At 43.1% G+C, this 13,829-nt stretch overlaps 1 protein-coding gene across 1 annotated transcript in view; it reads left to right on the plus strand.

Annotated features, from left to right (window-relative positions):
* Dys (Dystrophin) overlaps nucleotides 1-13,829 on the plus strand; it is a 442,182-nt gene that overhangs the window by 18,707 nt on the left and 409,646 nt on the right. The window contains exons 3-21 of the mRNA XM_090113773.1: nucleotides 1,337-1,429; nucleotides 1,646-1,784; nucleotides 1,954-2,274; nucleotides 2,665-3,014; nucleotides 3,225-3,332; nucleotides 4,041-4,165; nucleotides 5,079-5,251; nucleotides 5,803-5,969; nucleotides 6,390-6,626; nucleotides 6,742-6,966; nucleotides 7,097-7,262; nucleotides 7,425-8,168; nucleotides 9,314-9,456; nucleotides 9,696-10,083; nucleotides 10,555-10,663; nucleotides 10,964-11,258; nucleotides 11,523-11,645; nucleotides 11,814-11,939; nucleotides 12,284-12,484. Of these exons, the coding sequence (XP_089969899.1) occupies nucleotides 1,337-1,429; nucleotides 1,646-1,784; nucleotides 1,954-2,274; nucleotides 2,665-3,014; nucleotides 3,225-3,332; nucleotides 4,041-4,165; nucleotides 5,079-5,251; nucleotides 5,803-5,969; nucleotides 6,390-6,626; nucleotides 6,742-6,966; nucleotides 7,097-7,262; nucleotides 7,425-8,168; nucleotides 9,314-9,456; nucleotides 9,696-10,083; nucleotides 10,555-10,663; nucleotides 10,964-11,258; nucleotides 11,523-11,645; nucleotides 11,814-11,939; nucleotides 12,284-12,484 (4,233 nt within the window). The remainder of the gene's footprint in view (nucleotides 1-1,336; nucleotides 1,430-1,645; nucleotides 1,785-1,953; nucleotides 2,275-2,664; nucleotides 3,015-3,224; nucleotides 3,333-4,040; nucleotides 4,166-5,078; nucleotides 5,252-5,802; nucleotides 5,970-6,389; nucleotides 6,627-6,741; nucleotides 6,967-7,096; nucleotides 7,263-7,424; nucleotides 8,169-9,313; nucleotides 9,457-9,695; nucleotides 10,084-10,554; nucleotides 10,664-10,963; nucleotides 11,259-11,522; nucleotides 11,646-11,813; nucleotides 11,940-12,283; nucleotides 12,485-13,829) is intronic.

A 13,829-nucleotide genomic window follows, 5' to 3' on the forward strand; every position in this document is an offset into this window, starting at 1 on the left:
AATTTTGGAGTAAACAAATCATTTTCCCCGTATGGGGATTTCCCCGGATGAACTTAGGAAGTTCAAGTTCTCAATACAAGTTTATTATATTTATTTTATTAGTTTTATTATATTTCGTATTTCTCAAACGAAAAATAAACATTTTTGGAACTTCAAAAAAATTATATTATAAGAAAATTTATGAGCTTACTTTAGTTTTAAAGAAATATACATCCCTTTACTGACACCCCGTAAAATAAAGAAATTGTTGCCAATCACCTTTGCAATCTATTTGGTTTCATTAACTTTATGTTCGAAGATAATTTTTTTTCTAGTAGTTACACGCGTATTTTTTTCGTTTATTTTCCATATCGAAATCAAATGTTTAAAAATACGAATATTTGCACAAAACTAATATAAAAATAATCAATTAACAAAAATATTAAATTTAATGAAGTAGAGCAACTTTCACTTCGGTATGAAGGAAAATCGAGCGTAGAGCACACGTCAGAACGCTCCGGCCCAAGGAGCGCGACTAAAGAAATTCGCTAGGATTTTTCCTAATTATTTTAAATATTTTTTTAATATTTAAAGAATTATCAAAATTAAAAAAAAAAATTTTTAAAGGATTAATACTCATTGGTCTTCAACCAACTCGAATAAATTAATGGAAAAAATAACTTTTAGCAGTATTTATCAATAGATTTTGTAAGGCAAAAAATGGGAAATTTAATGAATTTATAACGTTCTAATTAAGAAAATCATAAGTTTTTCGGCAATTGTATTCAGCAGTTTTTAATAACGACTATATAAGGATAATAATGCGCTGATCAGATTGTGTAAATTGTAATCGGTTGCAACGTAGTGAGTGCACAAAGTTAGCTCGAAATGTCTTTGGGGGAAAGAGACTTATCTTGAAGGCCTGATTAAGGTAACATAAAGTAACTTTATAAATGTGAAAAAATTCACGCGCATTGCGTATATAACACTAATTGATAAACAAGAAAAAAAAATTCAGTTTATCATTTCATTAGCCGGGAAAAAATTGTCAAATAACTTGTTGAAAACGCAATTTTGCTAGACTGCAGCCTTAATAAGCTCTTTATCAAGTACAATGTTATGTAACTGCTGTAAGATGAATTTAAATTGTTTGAGCGTGTAGATTTTTTTATGAATAAGTACGGGATTATTTTTTGTATTGGGGTCTAGTAAAAATAGACCTAGTTAAATCGACATTCGTTGGTATTGCAAATAATTTTTAGTTATCAAAATAATTAAACAAACGAATAAAATAATGAAATAGTAATCAGAATAAGGTTGAAGAAGATACTGAATGGTTTGGTCTGTTTTATTTCAGCATGGCAAGCCGCTCGTCGAAGACCTGTTCCAGGACCTGCGGGATGGCGAGGTGCTGCTCTCCCTGCTCGAGATCCTCACCGACCAGCAGTTTGTAAGTTACTGTATAATTACCTATTTGGGAATAGTATAATCTAACTGATACTTCCGCATTATGGAACTACGAGATATTTTTCCAGATAAAAATGTACGTCCAATGTATGTCCATCATAATATAAAATTCATTATACTCGTATTTATGCATCTATAGCTCATACATACGGTTGCATTTTGTTTTGTTTTCTTCACGATTACCTAATGATGATTTCAGAAACGCGAGCGCGGGCGCATGCGCGTGCACCACCTGAACAACGTGAACGCGGCGCTGCGCGCGCTGGCCGCGGCCGGCGTGCGGCTCGTCAACATCAGCAGCGGCGACATCGTCGACGGGAACCCCAAGCTGGTGCTAGGTGAGCTGCCTCCTTCATAACAGAATGTGGTTAGGGTGTAGAACATGCCTTCTGCAGAAAAAATGAGTTCATCTGAAACTTGTTTTATGTGAATTAGAAGCCCTTTGTATCGAAATTAAAGTTTAGATGAATTTGAATTTATTTTAAAATAAATTTTTAATGATTTCAGGTTTGGTGTGGAGCATTATTCTCCACTGGCAAGTACACTACCACCTCAAGGAGCTCATGTCGGAACTGCAGCAGACCAACCTCGAGAAGACGCTGCTCGCGTGGTGCCGGACGCACACGCAGAAGTACTCGGGCGTGGACGTGACGAACTTCAGCAGCTCGTGGGCGGACGGGCTGGCGTTCAACGCGCTGCTGCACCGCTGGCGGCCGCAGCTGTTCGAGTGGGCGGCGCTGGCGGCGCGCCCGCCCGCCCAGCGGCTCGACCACGCCTTCCGCCTCGCGCACACGCACCTGCACATCGACCGCCTGCTCGACCCCGAGGGTCTGCGCTTCATTACTATTTTTAATATAGCTTACAATAAAATACAATATAATTCTTTTAGATTATTTTTTTTATGCCACTGACGTACTATTAACAACTATAATTCACGAACGCTTATTAAAAGATCGCCAAAAAATATACAATCCAAAATATGATTAGTAAACATTTATATTCATTAAAAAACTCTGCCTAATGTATGCGTAAACAGAGTTTTGCTTCGGACAATTTTTGTGCTCGTGCTTTTTGATTGTATGTCAAAATACACTACGTTCCTTTGTAATTTCTAATTAATATTTTGGATACTTCCTGTCGTTATTTAATAACGGTAATTCGTATCAATTTAGCTAACTTGTGTATAAAACGTCTTATGGAATATCGGTATAATTACAGACGTGAACACGCCGAACCCGGACAAGAAGTCTATAATGATGTACGTGATGTGCCTGTTCCAATCGCTGCCGCACGGCGAGGGGGCGGGTGAGGCGGGGGGCGACGGGCTGGAGGGCGAGGCGGGGGGTGTGGAGGGCGAGGGGGCGGAGGGCGGCGCGTCGCGGCCGCTGTCGTGCGCCACCACGGGCTCGGCGGAGCTGGGCGCGTACGGCGGCGCGCTGGAGGAGGCGCTCGCGGCGCTGCTGGGCGGCGAGGAGCGCCTGGCCGCGCACCCGCTGCCCGAGCGCGGGGACCACCCGCACCCGGGCGAACACCTCGCCGCGCTCAAGGAACACTTCCACACGCATGAGGTAATCATGATTTTGTTCCTTTGAATTAACTATGAATGTAATATACTATATAATAGGATAAAGCTCTCAAATTTGACACTCACAAAATAATACAAAAACATTAAATCTAAATGGAAAAAAATCCATAAAGTTACTACTATAATAAGTTACTGTAGTTATACGTTTTAAATATTGTAAATATTCTCCATTAAATTCTATTTTGTTTTGCAGAAATTTCTCCTGGAACTATCTGAACAGCAGTGCCGCGTGGGCGCCGTGCTGGAGGAGGGCGCGCGGCTCATACGGGACGCTGCTCTAACCAAAGAGGAGGCCAACGAGGTCAGTTGTTACTTATAATGTGTAATAATAATTTTTATATATTTTTTATTTTTTTAGTAATATAAGGTTTGTAGAGGAGAACAACGCAAAACCTCAAACTTGCTTATACAATATTTATTTATCAAAATAGATGTTCAAATCAAAGCACTAATAGGTGCTTTGATTTTAGTTATGCATATTAATTATGAAACAAAATTTTTTCGTTACTGTGACACAGTGAAGTCCCGTGTCCCCCTAGTGGGGTAAGGGGCAGATGCATTATGCATACATCTGTTTCACTGATCCATTTACTTTAGGGACAAGAAGGTGATCAGCCTTCTGTGTCCTACCGGACCGAGACATTTTTTTTTCATCGTCTCCACCGGGAATCGAACCCAGGACCCCTCGGTTCTACGCTCACGCGTCAACCACTGTAAAGGTCGCGTCATGTAAAAAGAACGCTGACGGATAAGCTGCGCATTGGCGTTTTATTGGTCTATTTGGTGTTATGAGGTGGTATAAGAATAACAAATATGTAGTTGCGAAGCCACGACTCGAGAACCTACTTCAAAAATAAAATAAGCAGCAAATAACTTTCGTGCTAAACTCGATACATGCCAAAACACACCCCATCACTTTCATCCAGCGTTCTTTTTACATGATTCGCGTTATACCAAGGAGGCGGTCACGTTACTGTGCAGGTGTGGTAAATAAATGAATTGTGTGCAGGTGCGGCTGCAGATGCGTCTGCTGAACGAGCGGTGGGAGGAGCTGCGCGTGGCGGCCATGCGGCGGCAGGCGGCCGGACACAGCGAGCTAATGCGGGCGCAGCACGAACATCTCAACGCCTTCCGGTCAGTGCCAACGATACATCGATCAAAAATAATAAATAAAAGTTACTACGTAAAATCAATCAATCAATCAATCAATCAATCAATCAATCAATCAATCAATCAATCAATCAATCAATCAATCAATCAATCAATCAATCAATCAATCAATCAATCAATCAATCAATCACGTATAAAAAAAGCTCAATCTGTATATCGACGTATGATAAAAATATCTTACCTGTAGAATGACGTATAAAAAAGCTCATCAATCAAGTTGAGTCAGTAAATTACTGAGTTCCTATGGCCACCTTCCGATTCCATCATCAAATCAGCTCTATGTCTTGATAATGTTTGATCGCTATCCAATTTACATACGTATACAAAGTTTCAGCTTAATCGGTTACCGGGAAGTGAATCATACTTACTTGCTACATTTCAATTTTGTCATCGAGATCAGACAAAAATGCTCATAAAATAAAATCTGGGCCTATCCGAATAAATTTTTTATGGGACCAATTCGACACCATTCCGCATCAAACCAAAAAAGAATCACGTAAATCGGTTCAGAAACCTTGGAGAAATCGATGTACATACATAAAAAAATATATACCGGCTGAATAGATAACCTCCTCCTTTATTTTGAAGTCGGTTAAAAAGAGCGTGTGCACAGCACATGCATCAGAAGTGAAACTTCTTTGGCAAAATTCATAGATATCAAAATCGTCACCTTACTTGACGTGACAGTATAGAATACATGAAATTTTGCTCTCAACGCGCCTAATCAAGAAGTTTTACTTCAAAAAATTGGTCTGAATGTCTATACAGGGTGTCCCGTATCACACATGTGGACATAAGTATAAAAATAACTTGTACAATAAACATCGGTAGCCTCTATTTGTGTGAATAAGCAAGTGATGTAATGATGTGTGCGCAGGCAGTGGCTGACGGCGACGGAGGACCGCATGTCGCGCATGGAGGCGGCGCGCTCACCGGTGCGCGAGGCGCTGCGCGGCGCGCAGGCGCTGCACGCCGACCTGCGCACGCAGCAGCCGCTCGTCGACGCGCTCGCCGACTGCGTCGTCGTCGTCGATGATGATCATGATGCGGGTACATACTGACATGCGTTAATACGTACATTTGTCATGGATTTATTAATTAAAATTTAAACTAAAGTAGTAGAAGTAGAGTGGCGTGCTCTAAAAATAAAATAATATTTATTTGCTTCAATATGGTACAGAGAGATGTCAAAAAATTGTAATTGTTCATCATGTTTCGCTAGAACAGAGCGTGTAAATATTGCGTAAAAATTAAATACAGTCCATATGGAAATTATAAATCCCATATCAATTAATTAAAATATTACTCGATATTTACAGTTTTTTTTAAATCTACACACATGTCGGTCAAAAAAATATTTTTGGCTATAAAAACAATTTATGATCAGTTATTTCCTCAACTTATTTAAAAATACATTAAATGTTTGGTTATGTATACATTTGGGAATACGGTTAATATTTCTATGAACATGTTAGATCCAGATTAACAAAATTATCAATACAAATTTTATTCAACGTGCAATATGTAATAACATCAAACAACACAAATGTTATTTCTACCATTTCTATAAACCTAATCGATATGACGGGTACGTGTGGCAGGCGTGACGGAGATCGAGGACCAGCTGCGCGCGCTGGGCGAGCGCTGGTCGCACGCGTACCAGTGGACGCTGGCGCGGCTGCAGCGCTTGCAGGCGCTGGCGGCGCTGCACGCGCACAGCGAAGCGCTGCACACCGCCGCCGACGAGCTCGAGCGGGAACTCAAGCAGGTACTACTGGAACTGCGTTATTCCTATCAAATATTCGCTAATATTGGCCTTTTGAAGGTCGTCAATAAATGTATGAGCGATGAGATATTCATTCAAATTAACATCGCTATCGCTAAACGTGCTGTAACTTAGGTATACAGTATAGACAGACGATGTGTGTACGTGCAATACATGCACGCGTATTTTTTGTGTAGTTGTGAAATACGTAATACAGACAGGGTTATTATGTGATATTTTCTCTATCTTCTTATTAATAGATCGATCGATCGACTGTTACGTTTTGACGTTTATATTCAAATCTGCCTAATAATAGACGTAGGCAGAGTTGCATTCGGACAATTTTTACCGTGATTTTGAGTTCAATTTTATATTATATGTACGTGAATGGTTTAGAATTGCAAATCGTAATTCCTTTGACAGATGGAAGCGAACCCGGTGAGCGAGATCGGGGCGGTGCTGGAGCGCATCGCGGCGCTGCAGCGCTGCAAGCACTCGATCGGCGTGCAGCGCGTGGCGCTGGGCGAGCACGTGCAGCGGCTGGAGGCGCTGCAGGCGGCGGACGGCGCGGCGGCGGACGGCGAGCTGGCCGAGCGCGCGGAGGCGCTGCACGACCGCCTCGACGCCACCGAGATGATCCTGCGCGTGCAGGTCGACCGGGTCGGTACCGCAGAATATAATCAACTATTTGATTTTTAGAAACATCAATTTTGTATCGCCACTTTTATGTGTAAAAAATAGAAATATGACTTTAATTGTTTTGCCATCGTTCCAGATCAAAGAACTGGGCTTCGAGCTAGACATGAGCAGCGCGGAGTCGTCCCCCACGCCGACGGGCGGCGACGCGCGCAGCGTCACCACCACGGTGACGGTCAGCCACAGCGCCGCACACAGCGCGAGCCACAGCAAGAAGCCGCGCCTCGACCGGCCCGGCGACTTCCAGCTCGGCTACTCCGTGTTCGAGACCTGGGCAGACGAAACCGAGCGGGTGCTTAGAGAGGTGAGCGTCGTGCCGTTGTTGTCATTGAACCTTATTTTACAACAGAGTCACATTTCATCAATAGAGATTGCTTTAAAATTAATTTTGTAATTTACACATAAATAAAATTCCGTGTTGTGTGGTGTTGCAGTGCTCGGAGCAGCTATCGCAGCGCGGCGGGGCGGAGGGGGGGGCGGCGCGTGCAGCCGTGCGCGGCGCCGTGCAGCGCGTGCAGAAGGAGAGCGAGGAGCAGCGCAGCGACTTCGCGCACGTCGAGGAGATACACGCGCGCCTCGCGCAGCAGCACGCGCTCAAAGGTACCGCGTTGTTTGCGCGTGCGCAGGGCAAACGGTTCCAGCACTGACCCTACGATCCACACTCACCGACTGCAATCCATAGATATATTTTAACTGACATTATTATTAACAAAACAACAAAAACGAAATCAGGTTTCAATAAACGGTTTTTTCCAATTTCAGAGGAAGCCCAACGACACGCAGAGAGCATTGAAGTACTGAAACGACGGTGGGAGGGGATACAGCGCTCCCTCCTCGAGATACGGAACACGATGAACCTCCTCGAGGATAAGGAGAACTTCGACGAGAACCTCGCGGCGATACAGAGGGACATGGACGACATCCACGCGTGGAAGGACAAGATGTTGAAGGAGAAGCCCTCCAACAACCAACTGATTCACTTGCGGAACAAAATTCGACTCATGAAGCAGATCGAGATGAAACTCAAAGAACTGAACGCCCAATCGATCATATTGCTGACGAAAGCGATACCGACGTGTCACAAGGACGACATCGAAGCTGATACGAAACGAATAAATAAAGCATTCGAAGAGCTGTTCACTCACCTCAGCGGCAAAGAGGTGGAGATCAAGCTGGCGATCAACAAAAAGCCGGTCGACAAACACGAGGACGAGTATAAAATGGTGCAGAAGAAGGTGCAAGATATGGAGAACCAAATCATCGCGGAACACGCGGTTATATCGTCTAAAGAGGATATGGAAAGAAAGTTAGAGGAATTGAAGCGATTGAAGAAGGACTTCGAAGAAATACAATCCACATACGATAATGTCGTCAAAGACAGAAAACAGAATTACGAAAGAGGAAGCGTTGAGGAACTAAACTTTAGGAGTAGCGTCGAGAACTTGGTGACCAGGTTCACGGATTCGCAAGCTATTCTGGGACAGAAGATACAGAAATTGGAAAAAGGTTATTCATAATTGTCATGACTTCTTATTACATTTATATCAATAATTGCAAACTCTTGCGGAAAAATAAAGCTACTAACTTGCTGAATTAATTTTTATTATAAAGGGTGTCCGCCGGCAGATTTTACACTTTAAAAAATAAAATAAAATGAACCATGAATACTATCAAAGTCATTTATTAATTATCTTACAGAAGAATAATGCGGATTTTATTTTTTAAAAAGCACTCCACTCAAATGGCGTCCTTCTAGCTGCAAACATTCTTGTAACCTTTCCTTCATGTTGGCGAAAACTCGCTTACAAAGTTCCGGATTGATCGCCGCAACCTCGCGTCGTATATTTTCTTGGAGGGCCGGTATTGTTGATGGTGAATTGCTGTATACGCGAGACTTTAAATATCCCCATAGGAAAAAGTCGCAAGGTGTCAGATCTGGTGATCTAGGGGGCCAGGCCATGTCGCCAAAGCGACTTATTAATTTTCCGGGAAAAAGTTCTCTCACTTTTGCTATTGAGTCCCTAGCAGTGTGTGCCGTGGCCCCATCCTGCTGAAAATTGGTCCTATTATTGTCACTAACATGACGATGCAGCTCCGGTATAAAAAAGTTGTCTAGCATTGCGCAGTAACGTTCAGCAATCTTCCGAATAGACTTACGCGGATTACGTAAAATTTCTCTTCTCACGTGTTCTACGTTTTCAGGCGTAGTAACAGACGTTGAAGGTCCAGGCCGAGGCTCATTTTTAAGTGAGCCATAACCTCTAAGCTTCTGTACCCACGACCATATTAATTGTTTTGATGGCCCATCGTTTAGTCGTCGGATTTCATAGCCTGAACAAAAAGGACGCCTCGCCACATTGGTCGAATTATTGTTCGCGAAATACGCCTCAACCGCAAAAGCGCGGTGTACTCCTGTCCACTGACTCATGGCTACTAAATAATCCGCAACTCTGGCGCATCGAATGATACCCCTATCCCCACCCTTCCGCATTATTAGTCGCCGTAAACACAATTCAAAGTGTAAAATCTGCCGGCGGACACCCTGTACAGTTAACTGTAGAATAACATGCAAACATGATACATTACACACTACAAACAAATAGCGCAATTTTCAGGTAGTTTTCAGCTCTATAATCGTAATATTTCCTTAGGTATCGAGCTGCTAGACGCGCTGACCGCAGAGACGCGCGAGGTGAGCACGTGGGTGCAGCGCGTGGGCGCGTTCGTGGCCGCGCGGGCCGACCTGCCGCTCGGGGACGTCGCCGCGCTCGAGGAGCTGCTTATTGAGAGCAATGTGAGGATACGTGTTTATAGTTCTGTCTTTATTCAATAATTTCTTCCAATATTTTTAGACTTGAATTTTTTCAGGCCTTTCTTTTTTCCTTGTTTCTAATTCAAAAATTTATTTGAGTCCGATTTTGTTTGGAATACGAAATGAAAATTAACATAAACTGCGTTTATTTATTCAAACACATTTTATTTACACGAAATAATTTCGAATAACATATATTATTTTCATATTATGTTTTACAGAATTACGATGAAAGCAAATCAACTTACAAAGCGAAACTCGACAAAATAGAATCAATGAAGAATACGATACTGGAAGATTGCGATGAGACCCTATCGAAGCATCTCAAATCTGACATCAAAGAGTTGCAGAAACGTTTCAATGACGTCACCAACGCGTCGTTCAAGCTCAACGAGAACTTGCGGCGAAGCCTCGAGCGAGTGGAAAATGTGATTCGACGTATAGATGAGATGGAGAAGTGGTTGGAAGAGATTGAGAATGAGATCCCGAAGGAGGAGGAGTGCGAGATCCGGGACAGCGGCGAGCTGTACCAGATGAAGACGCGCTTCCAGACGTTGAAGGATAAGTGCGATGACAAGACTACAGAGTTTAGGAATTTAAATGAAGCCGGTAAGTTGGAACTGTTTATTTATTTTTTAAGTTAGTGTATCATTTTCAGTGTCGTACATGATGTATTTTTTATTGCAACGCAAGCAATAGAGCAGACGATTCACTTGATGGTAGGTGATAGTTTCCATATATGATTATTCGCAGAATTGGGAACATCGTGAATGTATTGCCGGCTTTTGTAATAGGCTGCTATGTCCCGGTAAAAGTAGATAAGAACAATATATTGAGTAAGTGATTCACGTGTTAAATGCAATATCGATTTGTACAATAATCATGGATCACAGTATCGTTGTATATTGTGGTCCTTCGAGCCGGATCGGAATACAAGATTTATATTTTGCCTTGTATTTCCTGAAATATGTAATTTTGAATATATTTTTCTGGTAACTGTTTCATTTGAAATAATAAAGTGTCTTTAGATAGCGTACCAGTATAGCGATGTGATTTATAATAATGTGTCGTGTTGTTTAGGGCACGACATCCTGGTGTCGGCGGAGGGCGCGTCGCAGCTGGCGCGGCGCCTCACGCAGCTCAGCGCGCACTGGACGCGCGTCACGCACTGCATCTACGAGCGATACAAGTACACAACCACACTTGTAGCTATTTTCTTTTGTTCCTTTGTGGATATATGGTTTTTATCGATTTGTTTTTGTTTCTGTTTCACTTGACAGCTAAAGAACTGACAAAGTTTGTTATAAATTGGAAGTTAGTAATTTGGAATTGTCATTTTTTGAGGCACTTTAAATTTGCTGCACTTTTGATGAAATTGTTTAAGAAAATTTTACTGTTTCTTTCATGCAACAGCATATTTATATATTTTCGGTCCTTCGAGCCGCTCTACTTTCGATACCGGTATGTGAGCGGTGTCCATGTGCGGCAGGGTGCTGGCGGAGGCGTGGCACGAGTCGGGCGAGCTCCGCGCGTGGCTGGCGCAGCACACGGCGTGGCTGGACGGGCTGGCGCGGCGCCTGCGCGGCTCGCCCGCGCGCGCCGACGCCGAGGAGATCTCCGACGAGCTGTACGACCTGGAGAACTACCTCGCCAACCGCGGCACGGAGCGCGAGGCGCGCATCGACAGCATCGGCCGCGCGCTCATCGACGCGCACATCATGCCGGCCTGGATCCGCGCCGAGCTCGACCGCATCGCGCAGCGCGGCGCCGCGCTCGCCGACCAGGTACACACACACACACACGTCCCCCTGGAGACGAAATAACGTGCATAAACACTATAACACGCAAAAACACGCTATGGCGAGCATCAACACCATAAAAAACGTCACACCACGCAACAACACGTTATAACACGCATCAAAACGCTATAAAAAGCACCAACACGCTATAACACGCAAGAACACGCATCTTCACTACTATAATGAAATCGACACAGAACCGTTATACTTATTGTTATTTACAATAACCATAAAAAATATATCAAACAGGCTGCAGCTCGCACGCGGGAGCTGGAGGCCGCGGCGCAGGAGGCGGCCAAGAGTGAGCTGTCGCTCGACAACCTACATCAGTGGCTGCTGCGCCTGCGCACACAGCCGCCAGCACAGGATCAAGTATGTATCTTATGCATTTTGCTATCTTCACTACAGTTTAAATTGTATTTTTTTTGTTATGAGTATTTTACTCATAATCCGCTTCAAAATTGTACCTAACATGGCTTTTTGATTGTAAAAGGGAATTGTTTATATGTGTATATTGTATATGGTTGTTGTAACTTGCAGGTGGAGGCGGAGTTCTCGGCGGCGCGCGAGCTGGTGCGCGAGGTGCAGGCGCAGGTGGCCGCCTACCGCAGCGCGGGCAAGGCGCACGCCGCCGACCGCCTGCAGGACCAGCTGTTGCTCGCGCAGGTATGTGTTACAGTTAACACTTTTTAATATTAAATTTTTTTTATGGTAGAAAAATATGTATAGTGTAATAACTTTTATTTTCTTTACGCCTTGTATAATTTAGCTTTTTAAATATGTCTCCTTACTCTATGGAAGCGGTTACTATCTAGCAGTAAGGCGGCATTTGTACATTTTTTTTTTCTTTTCTGTTTGTTCGGTGCAATGACCACCGAACATCCAGAATAGAAACTTTCTGAATTTTTGCATCTACTATATGTGTAAAAAGGTATCGAATGAGTTGCAGTTTCATTCCTAATAATTTGTTGAAGTCGAAAAAAATGACACATAAATATTGTATTGTGCAGAGCAAGTTGGAGGAAGCCGAGCGGCAGTACCTGCAGTCACCCGCTGAGGCAGGCGCGGGTGGAGCGGCGGGCGCGGCGGGCGCGGCGGCGCGGCTGCGGCGCGCGGAGGAGGCGCTGGCGGGCGTGCAGCGGGACGCACACGAGCTGCAGCTGCGCGCCGCCGACCCCGACACCGTGCGCGCGCTGCTGCGCCGCTGTCTGGTGCGCACACCCGCATGCACTCACACAGACCGCACACCCCACGCACACATACACGCACACCACCTACCTACACACGTACACACACACGTACACGCACACATACCGAGCGCATACAGCTCTCACACGTACGCATATACACGAACGAACTCACACAGACCGCACACCCCACGCACACACCCGTACACGTACACATACATCGCCTGCACACGTAGGTAGACATACACGCACACAGCTCGCACCCACACATCCCGCCATACACTGCCCACGCATATACTTCTCGTAAACACTGCACAAACTTAAATTGAAATTTGAAAGTATAACTGTCTTAATAAGTAACTACGTTAAAAACAACCGACTTCAAAAACGGAAAAGTGAATACCGGCCGAAGTGATAACCTACTCCTTTTTTGAATTCAGTAATAAATTCAACCTGTGTAACGACGTATAAAAAACCCTTAAAAAAATCAACCTGTATATCGACGCATAAAAATAAACTCAACCTGTATATCGACGTATAAAAAAGACTCAACCTGTATATCGACGTATAAAAAAAACTGAACCTGTATATCGACGTATAAAAAATGCTTAACCTGTATATCGACGTATGAAAAATCTGAACCTGTATATCGGCGTATAAAAAAACTCAACCTGTATATCGACGTATGATAAAATCTCAATCTGTATATCGACGTATGATTAAAGTTCAACCTGTAGAATGATGTATAAAAAAAGCTCAACCTGTATATCGACTTAAGAAAAAAACCTGAACCTGTATACCGACGTATAAAAAAAACCTCAACCTGTATATCGACGTACAAAAAAGCTCAACCTGTATATCGATGTATAACAAAAGCTCAACCTGTATATCGACTTAAGAAAAAACCTGAACCTGTATACCGACATATAAAAAAGACCTCAACCTGTATATCGACGTATGATAAAATCTCTATCTGTATATCGACGTATGAATAAAATTCAACCTGTAGAATGACGTATAAAAAAAGCTCAACCTGTATATCGACGTATTAAAAAAGCTCAATCTGTATATCGACTTAAGAAAAAACCTGAACCTGTATACCGACGTATAAAAAAAACCTCAACCTGTATATGGACGTTTAAAAAAACTCAACCTGTATATCGACGTATAAAAAAAGCTCAGCCTGTATATCGACGTATAAAAAACTTCAACCTGTATATCGACTTAGAAAAAACCTGAACCTGTATACCGACGTATAAAAAAATCTCAACCTGTATATCGACGTATAAAAAACCTCAACCTTTATATCGACGTATGAAAGAAATCAACCTGTATATCGACAAATAAAAAAAAGCTCAACCTGTATATC

The sequence above is a fragment of the Colias eurytheme genome, chromosome 20, assembly GCF_061535395.1.
Source record: "Colias eurytheme isolate Ceu_HAF_F1 chromosome 20, ilColEury1 Martin Lab GWU primary, whole genome shotgun sequence".
Classification (NCBI taxonomy): Eukaryota; Metazoa; Arthropoda; class Insecta; order Lepidoptera; family Pieridae; genus Colias; species Colias eurytheme.